The 21,192-nt window shown below is 43.1% G+C and overlaps 1 protein-coding gene across 2 annotated transcripts in view; it reads right to left on the reverse strand.

Annotated features, from left to right (window-relative positions):
- Positions 1 to 3,194: 3,194 nt before the first annotated feature.
- SAMD12 (sterile alpha motif domain containing 12) overlaps positions 3,195 to 21,192 on the reverse strand; it is a 176,464-nt gene continuing 158,466 nt past the window's right edge. For both annotated transcript variants that reach the window (XM_038130231.1, XM_038130230.1), the window contains exon 5: positions 3,195 to 12,146. In XM_038130231.1, coding sequence (XP_037986159.1) covers positions 12,124 to 12,146 — 23 coding nt within the window. In that variant the 3' untranslated portion in view covers positions 3,195 to 12,123. The remainder of the gene's footprint in view (positions 12,147 to 21,192) is intronic.

Below are 21,192 nucleotides of genomic sequence, written 5' to 3' on the forward strand. Positions count from 1 at the left end.
CTTCATTTCTCTGCAGTAAAACTCCCCAGTGAAGGAAAAGCAGTTTTTCTAATCTGCCTAGAGCTGTTGGTGGTGGCTGGAGGTGGCCACGCACACTCCCTCAGCCTGGCCTCTCTAATGGCTGGCTGAAGCTCTCGAGGCTTCAGCCAGCTGGCTATAAATGCTGCCTCTCTTCAGCTTAACTGGGCTCAATATAAATTTTTTTGTTTGTTTTAACCCCTAATTCCAAGGCTTTTCTCTACCTATCCTTAATTTTCTGATGGTGCCTAATAAAGACCAGATGAAAGCCTGGATGTAAGGAGCTGGGCTGACCCTGGTCCTGCAGGGTGCCACCCGTTTTGTGTTCACAGGTCTCACTGTGAGCTGCGTTTGTCACCCCACAGCATGCGAACTGGTGGCTTTGATGGGAAGGTGGGCCCAGTCCCTGCTGTCACCCCAGGCTCTGGCTCTGCATCTGAACTGGCCACTGCAGGGGACCTGTCCCAGTTTCTCAGCTGACAGCCGGAGGTAGTGACTTAAATGAGTCTGGAATTAGTCATAGCTACATAGTAGCAGGTTTTTACCTGGAAGAGGTAGAAAATGCATTAGCAGTTCCATTTGAAATGTAAAGTAATGATAATTAACAGAGGTAACTCTTTGCTTCCCATTCAAGTTTTACTGCAGGAAAACTGAACTGAGAAAGAGATCTTGGTAGACAACTTGGTCCTGTCATACCACAGGGTCAGGATTGCTGAGGGATGCTTTTCAAAGCTATTCTCCACCCCTTTTAAGCAGCTGCTTCAGCATCCCTGTTCCTAAAAAGGATATTTTTTTTCCTAGAAAGTGTCCAAGGTACATTCTTGCTGCTATTTTAGCCTGTTGTTCCATCACTGACATGGAGAAGAGGCTAATCCCCATGTCTCCCTAAAAAAAACTTTTGCAATTTGTTCTCTGCTTTATCTCCTCCCAAGGCCAAGGTCTTGGTGCCATTCTTTAAAAGGAATACTCTTCTTTTTGACAGTGTGTTTCTCACATGCAATAATTCAGTGTGTTTCCCATGTGATGCTAATAACAGTAGAAGGCAAGAAATCACGTCAGGTGCAGAAAAGCAAGAAGGCAATGACAAGGCAGCAACATGAATGAGACAAAGGAGTGCATAAATGAGGAGCAGACCTCAGACACGCCAAGAGCAGGACAATGTGACACCTCACCCGTGAAAGTGTCACTGCACACACAGATCAGCACCTGGGGGCAGGGAGAGGCCGCATGGGAGAAGCAGGAGCTGTGGATGGCATCTTCTTGTCTCCCAGATAAGGTGTTTCTTTTGTACCACAAAACAACCCAACGGGTAACACAGTCTTCTTGGAAGACTTGCAGCTCCTCTGTTGACTTTCAAGGTTTAGCAGTGACAGGTGAATGCAGTTCCAGTTCTACAGTAAGGAGATGGGACATGAAGAGACGATGTGAGGAAACGTGTCCTGTCACAACCAGTAGGTCAACAGTGGGACTGGCAATATCCTGTGTGTTTCTAGGGTTGCACTTCATTCTCTGGACTCCACTATGGACTCAGGATATGTGCTCACATCAGAAGGCTTTGCTCAAATGAGCACAGATCTGCTCAGCTAACACAGTCTTAGGTCAAGAATACAATTTTTGGACAGGGACAGGGCATTGAGCTAAATGGGTCCTAAGCTAAAACTTAAGGCATCACTCAAGCAGCACAACTTGGGCCTGTAACCCCTGATAGGCACTCAGGCTAAGGTAAGCTTTGATGGATCCACAGGATGTACATGGGTATAACACAAGGTCATGCAAGTTTCATCAAGGACTGATTATCACTGTAAGGAAAATGACCAGGAAAAAGGAACTGTACAATTGGTTGCTCCATTGATGGCTTCTGACAAACTGTGTGCAAAGAAACTGCAGCCCCATCCCCAAGATTTGTAACGCTAAACCCGTCCGGGCACAAATGGAAACGCCTTGTCCACAGCTTCAACTAATATTTTCTGTGTCACCAGGGGGAAATATTTCATGATCATGACAGCTGCTGTTTCATTATAAAGCAGATCTGGTTTAGATGGCATATTGTCTATAATGGAAAAAATCCTAGTGTGCAGCACACAGAGTTGTAATAATATGGCACCACTGTAACCCCTAGGGAGACCCTGATGGTGAAAAGGATATGTGACATAGCAACTTTTTCTTTATGTGTATTATTGTTCTAATTTCCCTCAGCCCAAGAAGTAACGTGCACAGATCTGTTCAAAAACAGAGCTTTCCCTGCTAACAGTCTTTTCACTGACAAGGTTTATGGAGTAAAAAGCTTTTAAAAGATATAACATAATTTAGTAAATTGCAGTCCCATCATGAGATGTTAAAATAAAAAACATGATTTATGATTTTTTAGATGACAATTATCTTGACTTTGTCAGTTATAGCTTACACTGTATAATTTTGTTCTACTATTTTGTATTAATCCAGTGTTTTGTATTAATCCAGTGTTTGACCAAAACATGTCATCAGTCTCTGCCTTACAAATGTGAGAATATTCAGAATTATGGCTGAAAAGAAAAAAACCATATATATGGAAGAGCATAATATCATGCTGGAATTTCATCATTTCAGCATTTTTGTGAAAGCTACCTAATCCATTGACTTTTAAATTGCTTGCACACCATAAATACTGAGAATAAATGGGGCGGGTGGGATGAAGTGAAATGCCTCGCAGCATAAACAGTCTAGTACCTGCTTCTTTTGTGGTTTGCTCCCCTTAGAGGATGCTTCACTGCTGACAAGGGCATCCCCCAAGTCTTGAGAAATAAGGACAGTGAAAGGAGAATTCTTCCTCACTGTGTGCAGTGTCTGCTCACTGTTGCACTGCCCTAAAGCAAATTCAGAAGAGCTGGTCCCGATTCACACCCAAACCCTGCCCAGCAGAGCAGAGCCCTTTGCTCAGGTAACAGCTGTGCTGTGCTGCATTCAGGCAACCCCTGCACCCGTGCAGCAATCCACTGCACAGATCCAGGGACTGCAACTGGGGAAGGAGACTTGAGGGTGGGCAAAAAGCTCTGCCCACCTTCAGGTGCTGGAAACAACCTGAATGAGAATGCTCAGACTGTCAGGTGAGAGTTGTTGCTAGGAAAAACTCCGGGGTTTTTTCCCCTCCTCTTCATGACCTGGATCAAACTTGATCTTATTTAAATCAAACAAAATACTTTTACTGTATAATAAAAATTCCATGTTTTAATACATTGCCATGCACAAATGAAGTCAAACAATGCAGAGTACAAAATTGTCAAATATACAAAATGATAAAGCAGATACCCAAAGCTTCCAGAGATCATGCCCAAAGATACCAAAAACTTGATATTGGTTTTAATATTATTGTTTAAAAGAACTCCTCCCTCCTGCCCGGGCTTTATTTTTGTTGATTTTTGAAAACAGAAGGAAGTAAAGACTGAATATAAAAGCTGTAAGTTGGAATTAAGTGATGGCCACTTTGTATACTAAAAATTAGTTTGCATGTTAAGTTCTGTTTTGGGAAAAAAACACTGCTGTGCAGCTGAACACCTTGGATGCCTGGGGAAATACAGTGTACATCAAACAAAAAGGCACACTTTTGTCTCATGCCACCTCATTTGGCTCCATCATTAAAAAGTTCAGCCATAGATGTACTGGGAATAACAGTGTGTCACTTTATAAGCATTAGAGTGCTGGCATCTTCCTAGATTATCAACCAAGTTAACATTAAAAGGAGATCACTGGCTTAGAGTATTTCCTTAGTGAATCTAAACCAGAACTGAGTCCAAAGGCAGCAGGACCAGACAAGACTTGCTGGCTTCAAGTGACTGTTTTGACCATGGCCAAGGGCTTGCAGTCATCCTTTCTGTATCCAGCTGTCCTGCATCAGGTGACCAGATCTCCCAGGACCTTGATCCCAGCCTCCCTCTCACTCCCTGCAGCTCATGTCCATCATCAGTGGCTGATGTGGGTGCACCAGCACAGCCTGGTATCTGATTCTGTCCATGAGCTCCTTTTTGGGAAGCAGCCTTTGCAGACAACTCAGGTGCAACTGCAATTCCAGCTGCCTGTTTTCCTCAAGGTCATGTTCAAACAACCTTAACTCCCCAAAGGAGAGGACCCCACATTTAGAGCCCCCTTTGCTGGTTTATGGTGTGCAGAGCCAGGCAGGCATTCCTCCCATCTTACCAAGACAGTGAAAAAGAAACAATAACTTCAAGGCAGGTCCAGGTAGCTGCAGTCCCTACAAGAAACTGAATGCAAAGCCCAGCATGTCCCGAAGTACTGCCCTGCCACCTTCAGATTCTGCAACATCTGTGAGAAATTTTAAAATACACATCTATCTTAGCCTTGCCAAGCATCCCTGCAGCTCAGTGCAAAGCAAAGGAGTCTTCTCCTCAGAGGACACATCCTCTTTGGGGAAATGCTGGTCATTCCATCACCAGGGGATTGTCCAGTCCTGCCAGGAAATGTCTCCTGCTGTGGCTGCAGGAGCTACTCAGCACAGACAGAACACTGCTCTCTGCCTGTGGGTTAGCCCAGCACGGCTCCATTCCTCCCCTTGGTCAGTGGTGTTGGATTCAGGGGAAAAGGACGAGATGTGAGTCTCATGCTGAGATGCTGTGCATAGGCTGGAAGCTCCTGTCCCTCTGTGCTTTTTCTACTGTCACTTAATCTCTTTTCCACCTTTCTCAGAAGTGCAGAGAAGGAGCCTCTTATATACAAGGGAAGCAGACAAACTGCTAAAAGGACTCCAAGCATTTCTTTATCTATCTGCTCTTGAGACCAAAGCCTGGCTCAGTAGGGAAAACTTATGCCTAGATGTAAAGCTGCCCTCTCAATATGGAAAAAAAACCCCAACCAATTTAGCAAGTCCCCTAAGCATCTGATGGGACAATCTGAGGTTTTTTACCTTCCCTGCACAGCTTCTTATTGCTTACATGCAGTTTTGCTGCAATAGCAATCTCTCTGCTATAAAAACCCTGTGTTTTGCTATTTAATTTGGTGACTCATGATATTAAATAGATAAATTCAAGGCAAATGCTTAATAGAAGGAATGTGATTAGAGGTGTAACAACTACAGAGGATTTTTTTTTTCTGAGAAACTATTTAGATATATTTGGAATTAGTACCAGAAAGGAGCTTTTAATTTCCTTCTTAGACTGAGCCCAGTCTGAGCCTGAGCTGTGATAATGCTGTCAGTGCTACTCTTACGGCAAAGCAGATATTAGAGTCATGTGCCAGTTCAGCTTTGCCCCTGCCCAGCTGGCCCCAGCCATGCCTGTCACAGAACACTCTCCTCCAGAGCTGCAAGGTGTCTAATACCAATCTGCAGTAAGGATTGCTTTCATAGTTTCCCTTGTTTGTGTGAAGTGTTTACTATTTAGACTGTACATCCCAGTTTGTGCTTTCCCCACCAGGTGATGAAGCACGTGGAAGATGACTCCAGGGGTGCACACTTGCCTTGTGCACATCGACAGCGGTGTTGTGGGATCTGAATCAGACACCCAGTGCTCCTTTGCTTATTTCTGAAGTACAGCATTCAAACCAGTCAATGGTAGCAGGACCAATCTGGCAAAAACCCACTGCTGGGAGCAGCTGTCATTTCTCTGGGTATTCCCACTGATGTAATTTCACTTCCAGGGCTTTATTAACCAGCTCCAATGGGGCTCCTCATGAGAACAGAACTTTGCTGTCTTTGAAGCAAGGAACCTGTGTACCGTGCTCAGCTGCACAGCCATACAATCACCCTCTCCATCAGCACTGCAGCTTCTCTGCCAGTTGTTGCAGGCATGAAAATCTGTTTCTTGCCAGCAAGATACTACCTCCTTAAGAGGCAAACTCACAGCTGTTACGCCTTGCTTTGACTACACCTCCACATGGCCCCGTCATTTGCACGCAGCATTTTGTCCCAGGCTGCTATCAATGAAAGGCTACAGACTCTTGGTATGTCCAAGGGTTTTGTTATCCTTTTTTGTCCAGTTCTCTTCCTTTAATTATGTGCAGCAGAACCTTACAACTGTGAGCAGGCCTAGTGATGCTCATACCAAATGCACAGCTTTCCACAGAAGCTGTTTAAATTAGTACCATTTTGTGGGGGAGGAAAAAAAAAAAGATATAGATTGCCCTGCCTTCCTGTAACATTGGAAACTTCAGGATATTTTTAATTCAGAAGTTTACATCTGATGATCCAGTCTAATCCTTGCATAACACATGCCTAATAACTTCATCCAGTAATTGCTGCACCAAGCCTGGATTTCAGTTTGAGGTAGAGCTTATTGACTTAGAAAAATACTCTGCATACATTTAAAGACTTTATGTGATGGAGAACATACCAGGTAACTGAATAAGTTGTCTCCATTGGTAATCATCCTCCCCGTTGAGTATTTGCACTTAATTTCTAGCCTGAAATCAGTTTCCAACCAGCAGAGCACATCATTCCCTTTTCTTCTAAACAGAAGAGCTACCTGCCTTCAGACAGTACTTCCCTGCCCAGGTGGAAGATTGTGATTGCAGACGGAGACCAAGTCACCTCTTCAAATTGCCTCTGATAAATTAATAGCTTGAGCTTCATTAGTTTGACACTATAATAAGACCTGTTTTCCTGCCCTTGAATCACACTGGGAACTATTGAAAATAATCTTCCCAAGTTGTTGATACCTTTTATGAAAGACTGACAGTGACCAAACAAACTGGAATGGCATCACTATAGCCAGGTCCTACATCCCAGCTGGCAAGAGCATCTCTGGGGCTGATGCTGAACAGATAATTTCTGACACCTTCACGGCCACTGTATTATTGCAGACATACTTCCCATGCTACTAAGTTGGACTTGGCTGCCATCTCTCCTGGATTTTTAACTTTTCTGTCCTCCAGGTTATTCTTCACTTCTGACCTGCTCAGATCATTATTTATTGTGCCCCTGTTTTTGTCATCTCTGGCTGTTGCAAACAGTAATTTTCTCTTTCCCTGGGGGGTATATTGAAAATAGAGCAAACCTTGGGAGGAGCTCATCAGAAATAGTCTCAGTGAGGATAATTCATATTTACAGCTATTTTTTGTGATCAACCTGTAATCCATTTTTAATCCATTAAATATGGGTGATATTGACTTTGCATTGTGCTATTTTGTTCTTTATCAGAATCGAATGCTCTATAGGAGGCTAAGTATAGTATGCCAGCAGAGCTTCTTTTCTCAACAATCCTTTGATACCCCAAAAATAATAGCAAGTTTATTTGGCATAACACAATTCTATAAAAATAATATGGAGGATTTTATCAATTTTTAATTGCTCTAATGATTATGCCATATCAACTTTTCCATGATTTTGCCTAAGACTGATAGGAAGCTAATGAGTCTATAGTTTTCTGTATGAAACTGCTCATTCTTTTGAATTATTGTGGGTCTGGTGTCATTTGAAGCTTCCTTTATGCTTTCTGGTTCTGAGTAGTCCTAGGCAAATTTTTCCTTCAGTTTTGGATTCAGTTAGTGGTTCTACAAATTTAAAATTATGTTTGGATAGTTACTGCTTATTATTACCTGTAATTACTAATGGAGTAGGAGGAATTACATTTTAATGTGTAATCTGACTCTCTCCTTCCACTGCTTTCAAATACAAAACAAGACTATTTGTTTGGTTTCCAATGTAGTGTGAGCAATCTCTGTGCTGGGCCTGGCTAACATCACACTTAGCTTTGCTATGGCAGTATTTATTAGGATGTATGTAAAGTCTTTGGTGTAACCAGCCCTAACCTATTTGCCACTGACTTCCCATACATTTTTGGCTTCCTTCATTAAGCATCTACTTTCCTTACTTGCTGATTTATCCTCATGAGCCTGCCTAATCACCCATACATTATGTTGGTGGCTTTTTTTGCACTCCAGATTACTTTCCTGAATTTTACTATAAGAGGTTGCAGGTAATGCTGGTCATATCTTCCCCTCACCCATCGATCTTAATTATACCAAAGGACCTTCTCTTTTTAAATTAAGATCTTATTGACAGCCTATATATACCAGGGTTAATTGCAGTCCTGCTGCAGAGCTGCTCAAGGAGACTCTGACGGCAGAGATGGTAACAGTTGAAGGGGACCAATGTGAAAGATGCAGGGTTTTACTTTGCTTTATTTTGAATAATGCAGATCTTTTGGCTTTGTGGCAGGTGGAGGGAGGTTCATTTTAGTGATCACTAGAAAATGCCACCTTGATGCTGGCTCCTTGTCTGGCACTAATCAACACATCTCTGGAGCCTGCAATGGAGTAGTGCCCATGGAGGCCTGCCAGGGTCTGGCATGGGGTCTTCTTAAAATTCAGGGCAAACCCAGAATTTTGTAATTTTTAATGGTTTCATTTCTTCAATGACATTGCAGCTGCAGTTGAGTGACAGCACTTACCCTAAGGAAGAGACAGGGAGGGGTGGACTCACTGGTACAGCACTGCCACCCATCTGGACAAGCAAAACCAAAGAGCTCATGGAGCTTTTTCCAACTCCCCTCCTGGAAGGCTGCCTTTCCCTGAACAGAATAAATGGCAGGTGCTCAGGCACAGAAAGCCACCCAGATAAAAAAAAAAACCGAGGAACAAAACAGTGCAAAGGATGATGTCAGCTGCAGCATGCTCTCTGGGGTGAGCAATTCCTTCAGGTTTCTAGTGGAGGCCGTCTCATGGTGTGAAGCACTCGGAATGGCTGAGCTCTGACAGGGATTCCTAGAGGGGCCTGATGCTGAAGCTGGGCACAGAGAAACCCTGTGAGCACGGCAGCAGGGGGAGGCTCGGGGCTCGGAGGAAGGCTGCAGGTCTGCACAGGAATGGGGTCCTGGTCACAACCCTGCCCTGTCTCAGAGATAGCTGGTGATCAATGTAACAGCAGCATGGCCTTTATGAATTTATCTATCTCCACAGGCTGATAATTTATGAAAATAGCATTAGTCTTCCACTCTTTTGCAGCGAACTAATGGCTGAGCATATTTAAATTCACTTCCTTTGCCGGAATAACTTATTTGCTCCCTTTCATGTTGACTTGGTCTTTGGCACTCTCGACATAAATGATTTATTGACTAGAGATAAAGCATTCTTTCCCCTGAACTGTTCCTGCGACCCAGGCAAAAGCGGATATGTCTGGTATTAATAAGGTGTTCAGCATAAAAAATGCAATAGACTTGATTGTCTGCACTCAACAGCCTTTCCGAGAACACAGTACCTGCCCCCATTCATAAGAACAAAAATCTCTCCCACATGTTTATTTATATTAAAAAGTTTTCAGAAGAATACGCTGGGATCCAGATAGTTGTTCAGGAGATGTAGAACAATTTCATAAATATCCCTGAGGAAGCATGGCCTACTTTGGGAGAACAACAGTGATTAAAAAAATCCAAACACAATGAATAGGTAAATACAAGCCAAAAAGTACAGTTATTTCCTTATGGCTCTGGCAGACAGTTACACACGTGAGAAGTGTCACGGGGCTCGGGGGAGCTATGCTTGCAGTGGTCCACATGCATAGGCTGGCTGCAGGATGGAGCCCCGCACCAGCTTCAAGGGAGGTTTGTCCAATAGGCACCTACAGCAGACGTCTCTCCGAGTCTGGCTACTCAAGGGTCTGGACTTGATTTTCACATTTCTCAGGGCCTATAACACTGCTTTTCTAGGTCACCATAGCTAAAATCCTGGGAAGCTTTTAAAACAAACTGTTTTAACAGGATAAGTGCACACATCTAAATTCATGCCCATATACTGGAAGATGTTCAAAACTAACATTGAAACAAAAAAACTTCTAGTGGCTCTCTGCCTAACGCAACTTCTTCTCACACACCCTTTAAAGATAACACTCTCTGATAAACTCTTCTTTTATCATTCAAATTATTCTGGATTTTTTCACTGGGTAGTAAAATAAGAGAACTCCTACTGTAGAAGTATAGCATTCTCTTTTTAATTTAACATATCAATCAAAGTATTGTTTTTAATTGCTTTACCAACATGAAATTGATGTCAGTTGTCAGAGTGCGTTTTTAAAACCTGTAGCAGAAAGAGCTGTAAAATTTGCTGAAGCTTACAGTGGACCTGTGCCACGCACATGGCCAGCTCTATTGGTATCAGATTCCAACCTGCAACCCTATGAAAAGCTCTAAAAAGTGCAAATGTTGCAATTGGCAAAGATCCTTATGTTTTAAGGAGAATTTTTACACCAATTAATTTGAAATTAGGGACCAGGATTTTCAGAAAGAGAATGTAGACGCTTACTACTCTCTAATTCTTGGGAGCTCCATTTGAGAATCCATGGAAAGACCCAAACCATTAAAAATCACTAGCAACTTCTGAAAATCTTTGTCACCAGTAAAAATATTTTGCTTTTGCACTGAGTACTATAGAAGTATTCACTATGCTGAATCTGAGATGGGTGGAAAGCTGAAACCTAAGCCCATAACCATCTAAAAAAAATTAAACCCTGAAGATAATTATCTGTTTGTTGTACAGGCACCCTCAGTGGTTGACCTTCCATTCTCTAGCAATAAACTGCACAATAATTTTTAAGAATTACTACACAGGAGCTTCCTCCAGAAAGGTGCTTGTGACTTATTGTAACTGCACATTCTCTCCATCACTGCATCTTCACACAGCATTGTCTCGGGCAGAGTTTGGAATAAATGCTAACAGCAACTCTATCAGGCTGGAGAGAGTGCCAGTCTTTAAGTACACAAAAAAGCTACCTTTGATTTTAAAGAAAGAAGGAACAAAGAGGTAAGCCCCCTCAGTATGTTGATGGCATCAGTTCATTATAAAGAGTGTGCTGAGAAGGTCCTGATGTAAGGGACAGACACCAATTCCACTGAGTCCCCATGGAAGAAACAGCACCACAGCCAGCTGTGATACAACCAGTGATGAGGTCAGCCATTCAGAGACTGAACAAAAAACAACGTTCAGATTGAATGCAACAGTCATGAGCCTGCTACAGTATAGTGAAAGGCTTATTGGAACCATTTGCTTATTCCCATTTCCTACCAAAATACTGTTTTGAGTAGAAAGTGGAAAAAGTTAATGAAGAAATCTGCCCTCTCCAAAGGGAGTGTCTTGCTCCTTACAAGTATAGTCTTACACTTTACCTTTTTAGAGAGTTTGGTTTGGACTACAATTTTCCAGCCCTGCCCAAAACGTAAGTGGTGGCCAGCATAAAGAACTTGAATTCTTCCAGTTTATTCTGGTTTTATTGCAGACCAAACCCAGGGTCACATACATGTCTGAGAAAGGCTCTCTCCCTTGCCTCTCCCTTGCTGAGCTAGAAAACACACTGGCACACCAGAAACAGGACTCTTTGATATTTGGTGGGTGAGAGGGAGAGCAGACACAGTATCCTACAGCTCATATAAACTACCCTGTTCTTGGCTACCTCTGTGACAGCTCTTCTCTGAGTCTTGATAAAAGAAGTCACATCTCTGCCACGTGCAAATCTATCTACACAACCTACTGTGAATCAGTGAAGGGATGCTAGTACTGGGCTTCAGTTTGGATGCAGTCTCAGCACAAACACTGAAACATATCCTCAGTATTTAAAAAAGGACCATTATATATATATGGACTGTGCTAGTTCTGTGAGAAAAGCACATATGAAGTGCTGATATTGTTTAACAGGATACCATTAGACTGCAAAACTAACACATACAAGACGTTTACATTCCTATCAGGGTGTAATATTGTGAACATATCCACTGAGATTGGAGAATTGTTGTAAGTTTTTCCTAAAACATCATGCCATCTGCATACATAACAAAAGAATCCAGTAGTTGCCATGCTAAAACAGGACTTCTAGTGAAGGGCATAGACAGTCCCCTAAAGGGAACTCAAAAGTTATGCACAGTGATGAAGACTGGAAGAAGTTTTCCAGCTAAAGGTCTGTCAATGACCATTTTCAACAAATTAGGTATTTTGGATATTTTGCACCACATATTTACTCCACAGCAAACCAGGTCTCCCCAGAATGTATCAGCTGAGTGGGCTGACTTTACTTCAAGTTTGTCTTCAATCCTCCATGGTCATCTTCTGGCAGCGCCATTTATTGTGGTTTTTTCATGAAGGAAAGTTCACTTTCATATCAAGTGGCAGGACAGCAGCTTTAGAGGCTGGAAATGTTTATGGAGAGCTCTCTGCTGGGGCTGTGAAAAACAAAATAGAAATCCAAAACCAGACTGTGAGTATAGAACAGAGCAAAGAAATTATAATGCATTTCAACTAAAATTTAAAAAGTCAGGTTTGAGCTTAGTAAATGTACTCATAGAATATATATTGTGACCTTAGAACTTTTTTTAATCAACTTTACTGACCAACCAAAAAACTCTTAATCCATTCCTTAGATAAATATAAAGTGCAGACCAGCAATCATTTGCATGATTTAACAAATCCTACTTGAATTTTATTGCCTCATTGAAAGCGCTGCTTATTCTTCCTGTAGTCTGAGCCCCAGAGAACAGGGCTCTTCTGTTTGGTTGGATTTGCATTAACTACTGAGGGCTTGATAGCCAAAAGCTGGAAAGGCTCTGCCAAATGCCCAAGTAGTATTTGATGTTCCTGCACCCTTTCTGCTGATAAGATGGTAAGAACTGGCCATTGGTGCATAGATGTGAAAACAGCTCACCCATGTCCTTCCCCCCTTCAGACCCCTTAAGAAAATGAGGGGGTTGCAGAGTTTCTCTTTCCCCTGCTAAGCAGTACAGCACACTCAGTGTTGGTGGCTGCTATTCCGTGCCTGAAAGTCCTTGCAGAAGTGTACAGCCATCACACCATCAAGGAAGAGAATGTGGAGGCTACTTGTAACTTCTCCCCTTCACCCAAACTTTTCTTTGAGAAGCACAGCAAAAGGACAAGAGGCAATGGACACAAGAAGCAACAATAGATATTCCAGTTAGACGCAAGGAAAAAAAATCTTCCAAGTGAGGGTGGTTACCTTCTGGACCAAGTTCCTGACCAGGCTGTGGGACCTCCACCTACACAGATATCTGCAGCTCAACCAGATGAGTCCTAACACAACCTGATGTGGCCCTGCTTTGAGCACAGTTTACTGGAACCATCTTCTGAAGCCTCTTCCAACCTAAACATTTTTAAGCTTGTACATTTTCTGAAGGGGACTTGTGCTCCTTGTTCTGCCTTTCTGAACAGGAGATGAGTGCCTGTGCAGAAGTGCTCACGCTGAAGCACATTCAGTTGTTAATTCAGTGTGTAGCATATAAATGCTCGTAAACCTGTCACAGGCTCAAGCTTCTGGGGCTGAGGAGCCATGCAGAGACAAGTTCACTGTATTATTTCATGGAGTCATAGAATCATTTAAGTTGGAAAAGACCTTTATGATCATTGAGTTGAAGTGTTAACCCAGCACTGCCAAGGCCACCACTAAAATGTTTTGGGATGCAGCTTTGTTCATCACTCAGCCCTCACTCATCACCTGTTCTACAGACCAGATCTCTGACCACGGCAGTGCTGGGATGGGACTCATCAGAATGGGCTTTGCACCCTTTCCAGCTGAGATCCTGCTTATTTCATGACTGCACGTATCTGTATGTGTGGGAAGAGCTGCACTGTTGGGGTTTTGGGGCCAGATTCCTAACTGTGAAGCTAACAGGATACTGATGCTGCCAAGGCAGCATTCACATCAGCTGAAACTCAGGCTGGCAGTGGATTCCTGCTTCTCACTCCTTCAAAATCATTCCTGCTACGCTCTTCTCTGTGGGGTGTGAGCTGACTGGATCTGCCAAGCTGTCACTTTGCCCATATTTGCCTCTACCAACCCCAAGCTCTTGAAGCAATGGACATGAAGGTCTGATTGAGCTGAGAAAGGTTGGGATGATGAATCAGTAGGTATTGCACAAGACTAAAAAAACACCCACTCCCTGTCATGAGCACCTGACCTCTGAGTGTAAATCTGCCCTATGAAATAGAGAAACAGTAAAACCCAGTTCCCTTAATTATTTCCCTCCTTATGTGGGCATATTTACCTGATTACAGTGCTACTCTTGACTTCTGTTCTTATAGCTGCTTTGCTTTTATCTTCCAGGTTTTCCAGGTCAATGTTCCCAACACCACCTACTGTCATCTACTACATGAGATGCCCACATCAGTAGTGGCCTGAGAAAGATGCACATTTTGGACCCAGCAAATGGTTTCACACCATGGAAGAACATACAGGAAGGTTCTGAGCCTTCAGCTGGTCTAGACAGTAACTGACTGCATCCCCCAAGACAGAAGAGAAAGCAATGGTGACATAAGCAATTTTGAAAACAAAGGGCAAATCTATGGGGAGGTTTTAAAATTGGAGAGCAGCACACAGGTACTTAATCTAAAAAGTATTTGATTGCAGGTGAATTAGAGTGTGTCTCCCATTTGTGTAGCATCAGTGGAGACAAGCCTGTCTCACAAAGGCCTGCCTCTCTTTCTTTGAGCTCATGTGCTGCAAAGAAGGGAAAATTTCAAAAGCTCTCCCAAGCAATGGAAAATACCTTGCTTAGCCACAGAGCTGGAGGACTAAAATAAAAAGGGCAAACTGAGTAATTATATCAGGTCAGGCCTCAGGACTGCACTCATGCTGAAATTCCCCAATCATTCCCATTGTCTCAGTCATTAGCTTGTCCTTGTACTTAAGTTTGAAATGAGCCAGCTGGCCCTTCAGACAGAAACCCATGAATGAGGAGAAATGGAACTGATGCCAACCTGAGCTCCATCCACACCACAGAGGGAGCACAACCACTCTGAGCCATGCAGAGGGTCCGGATACAACTGGCAACACTGAGCAAGCAGACAGTAGTAGTTCTGACAAGCTCTGCATTTAGAGCAAGCAAACTCAGGCTTTAGTGGTCATCTAGCCTGTTTCTTCTCACTTTGTCTTTTGAGGACAGGGTTTTAGAAGCACTTATTCTTCCTCATTACCTGCATCATTTTTTGTGCCCAGATGGACACTCCTCTAAGGACCCTGGTTTTGCATATCCAGTGTTTACTGAAAATAAAGATCTTTATAAAAGGTATCATAAATGAGCAGTTGCCTTTGAAAACCCAGCCCGAGACAGTAAACTCTGAAAACAAAGACAGCCCTTTGCAGGAGGTGTCTATGCTTACCAACACAACAGTGAACAGATCTAATCTCACATGACATTTTCAAGAAGCTGATGCAGAAAAACAACTATCATTTCAAAGCCAGAGATGTATTTCAGTTTTTGAGTATCTGTGCTGTGTGATTTTTGTCTGAGAAACGAACATATTTTAGATTCATTTTAAACACATGTTAATTCAACTCAGCCTAGAGGTATTACAAATTCGCCACATTTCCATAATTGAGGGATTCAGATAAAGAAAACAAGCATCTATTATCTTTGCTAGGTTTACTCTCCTGGAACTAATTTTATACTAAATTTCTAAAGTCAGCACATTTCAAATACGAGATTATAATGAAAAATTTCTATTTTCAAACATCCTTCTACCATCTATTCCTTGGAGTCTGTGAAAAACTGCATTCAGCTTCATTTAGAAATATTTTTTCTGTGTTAGAAAGGACATAGGTATCTCGCTTCACGTGTCTCATGTCACTTGAGACATTTTAATATGCTGGACATTACTGCGGACTTGTTGCATCTTGCAATTAACTAATTAGAGTTCATATAACTGTCCAATGACTGGGGTTGGGGGGACTTTGAAGATCATCTAGCTCCAACTCCCCTGCCATGGGCAGGGAACCTTCCACTAGACCAGGTTACTCAGAGCCCCATCCAGCCTGGCCTTGGACACTGCCACGGATGGGGCATCCACAGCTTTTCTGGGCAACCCATGCCACGGCCTCACCCCCCTCACATCTTCCTAAAACTTTATCTAAACCTGCTCTTTTCAGTTTAAGGCTCCTTGTCCTGTCACACCGTTGTGGAAAGTCCCTCTCTAGCCTCATTGTAGCCCCCTTTAATGTCATGGAAGGTGCTACAGGGTCTCCCTGGAGCCTCTTCTTTTCCAGGCTGAACAGCCCCAGCTCAGCCTGTCTTCATGGGAAGGAGTTTCAGCCCCATGATCAATTTAGTGATTCTGGATTCTGAACTCCTTCCAACAGGTCCATGTCCTTCTTGTACTGGGGACTCCACAGCTGGGCACAGTACTCCAGATGGTGTGTGCATCCAGCTCTGGGGCCCCCAACAGATACCATGACCATTGAAGAGTTTTGGACACTGATAAAAGAAAATGCCTGGCAGCCCACTCATAGATTTACCCTTTTCTTTGTTGTGCATTGAATTATTACTAACACTGAGGTGTGAGAGAAGGAGGCACTTCTGTAAGGCTCCTGGAAGTTCATGTAAAAACAAAGTTCCTTCTTGGGGAGCTGCTGATCCCAGTCAGCAGCTGGGATTCCACCATGGTGGAAGCAGAATTGGCAGGGGCTGGGAAGTGCTGCCATGGGGCAGCCTTGGCAGGGACAGGAACCACTTACCCCTGTACTTTAACAATGAAGTTGTACCTGCATTTGGTTTCACTCTATCACAAAGCCATCCCAGTCCTGCTCTGGGTGGAGATCAGCACTGGTTCTTTTAACCTGCAGGTAAAAGCAGCCACTGCTGCACATCCTCGTTACGTAACAGGTCGCTGATAACCAGAGTCAACAACGCCAGAGAGCCAAGGTTCCCTCAAACAATTGCCTGTGTGGAGCCAGCTGGAGCCAGCAGCGGGTGGGTGGCACAGCACCGCCCCAGCCGCTCCATCCACCCACCGAGCCTCCTCTCATCGCAGCAGCTCCGGCTCGCTCTGGCTGCGAGTCCAACCCCAGCGCTGCAGACAGTGCCACAGCCCGGCAGCCTGAGCTAAACGGTGCCACGTTAATCTAGGGACTGCATGCAACAGCCAGCAGCCGAGGGAATACACACATGTGGATGCTTTTTGATAAAGCTGCCAATTTTGTTTTGATTCCCAACCAATCATGTCTTGGTCTGACTTGCCTGATTTTTCCCTCATTACTAAAAACTCGTAGCTCATAAAGTCTTGAAGGTAATTTAATATTGTTTGTCAAATGCAATGGTCAATACGGTGGAAAAATACCAAGGGGGAGAGAAAGGAAGTCTCTTCTTATTTTGATTTTTTAATTTGGTTGCCAAGCAAAAAAACAAAATTTTGATTTTGGAGTACCTTTGACAGAAAAAGTGGGTCTGTGAGCACCCACTAGTGCATCTAACACAGTAATCCAAATCCTAAGTGTTTGATATTCTTTAGTGAGTCCATGCAAAATAACTGTAAAAGTGAAAAATACATAGAATCAAATGTTGTTGTCCCTTCACTCCTCCTTTTTTAGGGGACAGTTAAGATATATTTGTCATTAACTATAAAACCCAACCATGAAACAAGACATTTTTTGTTGAAATGATCAGGGACATGGATGCATCATCACAAGACTCCAAGAGCAGAGTCCTTAAAACAAACAGCAGCTGACATATTAATTGCTATTTCTGCAAGGATAAATTCAAGGTTTCTTTTTCTTCTTCTGGACAACTTGCTCCCATAAGCAGGTACTCTTAATCCTCCTGGATAGAGCTTTAATATCTGTTGATACCATCACATAAATACGCTCCTGAATAAATATTCCTGCATGAGATCTAGGGAAGAGAATGACATTACAAGCAATAAACTCCTTGATTTATGTATTGCTACACTGCTCACTGAGTGTCCCAGGCCAGACAAGGGCTCGGAGGGGGCAGCTGGAACACAGTTTGGCACAGCCGGCACGGGCACGGCAAGTACGTGGGTATGTGGGATCCTGGCTCACTCCCAGATGAGCTGTCCAGATCAACAGCACATCTCATCTCAAGGAAGGCTTCAGAGTGCCTTCCAAAGCATATTACAGAGGATGCTCAGAGTTTTAAGACAGATGATGAACATTCAACAAGGTCAGGCAAATCCCATCCTCCGTGTTCTGTCTCAGGAGATAACTCCCTTCTTGCCTGTGATGCTGGGCTCTCCAGCCTGCATCAGGCAATTCTGAGATGAAACATTTCTGGGAGAATGGATGTCATGGCAGATGCTCTCAGCAGGTAACCTTCTGAAAAGACAATTAGTCAGAGGTTATTGCAGCTGCTCCGTGGAACACAGTTGGTTCACACAGAATGGAACGAAAATGTAGTCCAAAATGTGTTTTGCTAAGCTATTCAAAGCCATCAAATTGTCAGATTAGCCAAGAGTCTCTTTATGAGTCACACACAACCCCAGCTTCCTTACCAAAGCAAATCTCTCAGCAACTTTACTAGGTTAAAGAAAATGAGGACACACATCGATTCTGTGTACAGATGATTTATGCAGAAATATTGGTTCTTTGCCCTTTCCTTCAAAAATCAGAGTTCTTGGTGGACAACTCTCTAAAGTGCTTGAGTTTACACTCTAGCCTTGTTTTGAAAAATATCTTAAAGACTTTTACATCTTCTGAACTTGATTTTACAATGTAATCTGAAAACCTCAGGACAAAAATCTGTCCCAAGAAATTATCTCCTTTCTATGCCTGTGCCTAACCAGCTTCTGAAAATTTCCAAGCTTAGAAGTTTGGTTCAAAAATCAGGAAAAATCCCAGGAGAGATTCTTTCTTCTTTCAAAGCGGTTCATTCATCTCAACTCAAGATGCTTCATACACCACACCACCCACCTGCTGCTGCAAACATTCAAAGAAAACAGAAAAGCACTTGCATTCAACAGATTATGATGATATCCTTGAACTAACAAGTAGTTAAAATATTTTGAAAAATTACATGCAACTGCTTCCTTAATGCTTATGGGTTCTTTCAAAGAAGTCTCTTGATCTACTGCACACCTACCCATCACTGTGAGCAGTGAACTGGCTGTGCTGAAGCATTCTGCTCAAGAAACTCAAATTGTAGCAAGCAAAGATTTAAAGGACTGTGATGCTAAGGAGTCCAATAGTCCTATCTGGTGCTGTCTGAAACTGAAAATGCATATGAGATTGCTGACTTTATGCCTTATCATGCATCTCTCTCACTGCCTGGCTGTAATCAGTTCTTGGTCTCCCAAGTTCTTCTGGGGTGCTCTGCAGGCAGGAAGTGGAAAAGGCTGTCACAGATGAATGGCATTCCCCGGGCTGTGGCTCTCCACAGCCATTTGCACTGCAGTGCGAGCCTCTGCATATCTATTGCTTTCACCTCCAGAGACTGGGCTTTAAAATGAAGCTCCAGGAACTGCACAAACTGAGTGAACTCCAAGAAGACATAGCTTTTAGTGGTATCTTCAGCATGCATGTAAGGTGCTTAACCACACAGTCCCCAGTGGTTTGGTGGCTGCTCTGATCACCAGCTGGAACCTGTATTTGCATTTATTCTGAAGATTCTGCAGCACACTTTCAAGCCTACCCTGCTCAGATGCATGCAGCAGCATTTGGGAATTATTCTGTGCATTATCAGTTCTATATGTTTTATCATCCTATTTATTACTTGCTTTAGGATTCTCAATGAAATATACATTAAGTTAAGAAACACAATCAGATGAACCTAAAGATTTCACTGGAAAAATGGAAGTATCATAGCAAAAGGGTTTGGAAACTCTCTGGAGCTACAACTCCCTCACTGGTTATGCAGAGCTTATGCAGGATTAATAGGTGGAACAAACTATCCACCTTTAGGGAGATATTCACTGTGAGATTCCCTGAAATGAAAATTTCCTTTCTGTGATTACCCAAGCAAAAAGGGAAATTACATACCTACTAAAACCACCAAAGGACTGCTCACATGCACACACACATTTACCACACAACAAAACAAAAATGCCTCATGAAACCTATAAAATCAGTCCCCACTTAGTTAGCTGAACAAGTACATTTGTTTAGCTTTTTGCAGGAATTAATCAATATATACCCTTCACTTGTATTATCACATCGCGTTATCACTGTTCTCTCCACGACCTTTGCACTGCTCTGAGCACCAAACAGACAGAATGCAGACAAAGAGCATTTTGGTACCATTTGTACTTGCTTTATTCTTGCACTTAAACATGTGCCCCACCACCTCATTTAATGCACAATGTCCAACCTCCATCTGGAAAATAATTATTGCTATTCCCATGGACACAGTGTCTAAACATGTCACCAAAAAAGGCCTGAATTTCAAAATACCTCAGTGAGAAGACATGGCCTTATTTTACAGCTCCTAGTTAAGTTCAAAGAGAGTTACAAGGCTGCCCTGGTGTTTTCTGTCCAGCTCCTGTCTCCAGTAACAAGTGCTTCAGGCTGTCAGAGCCATGTGAGGCTTCTGAGGAAAGGGGGTTTGAGGAAGCTTCTGGAATCCATACTCCAGAATGCCAATGATGCCTTCTCCTAATCTGGCCCAAAGTCTGATTTTATCTCAAAATTGTACTTTACTGATTGTCATCTGAAAGTGAAGTTGCTGGACCATCAGTGTTAACAATCCATCATGGCCCTCCACAGCTACTGGGCTGTACAGGAAAAAAGCAGCTGCTATTTTAGCCTCATCAATCTCATCGTGACCAAGTCTTCCCAGGCATCCTTAGAAAGGTCTACACAACAATTAGCATGTTGCATATGCCACTACTGTTTTAAAAATAAAATGAAATAGAAGGCACCCAGCCTCCTTCTCCCAGCTGCAGGACCAAGCTCAGGGAGAGCTGCAGTGAGGGCAGGTCCTGTCCAAGGCAGGGATCCTCTTCTACCCCACGACTGATGCTGTGTCAAGGCAGCAGAGAGGGCTCTCCCTCTGCACACTGGACCTCATGTCTGAACAGCTGGAAAGTGAACTACAGTGATCAAAATGAGTTACCACATTTGAAGAGTCCCCTAGGTGATTACTAAGACTTTATCTGGACGTATTCCCAAAGGAGATCCTAAATACTAGTAAGGCTGCCTTGGCAGAAGGGCTCCATAAACAAAGGATGGGCAGTTTGCACCAAACAAGTTCTTAAGTCATACATGAAGTCTAAGCTCTGAACTTTTGTGAGCTGTACTGACCACAGAACCAAGCAAAGAAGTCAGGCATGGAAACCTGACGTGTATAAAACAAAGCGAGCCGGTGTTCAGAACGCATGAGCTATTCAGTCATTCAGGGTTTTGGGGAGTTCCTGTTCAGCACGGGGATTCTTTGACTGGTTGCAAGTTGTGCTTCACTCTGATTTGCCCATTTCCCGTAATTTTAATTTGGAGGCTATCCAAAGCACCTGCATATTCTTCTGTCTCTTTTTAAA

Source organism: Motacilla alba, chromosome 2, assembly GCF_015832195.1.
Source record: "Motacilla alba alba isolate MOTALB_02 chromosome 2, Motacilla_alba_V1.0_pri, whole genome shotgun sequence".
NCBI classification, from domain to species: domain Eukaryota; kingdom Metazoa; phylum Chordata; class Aves; order Passeriformes; family Motacillidae; genus Motacilla; species Motacilla alba.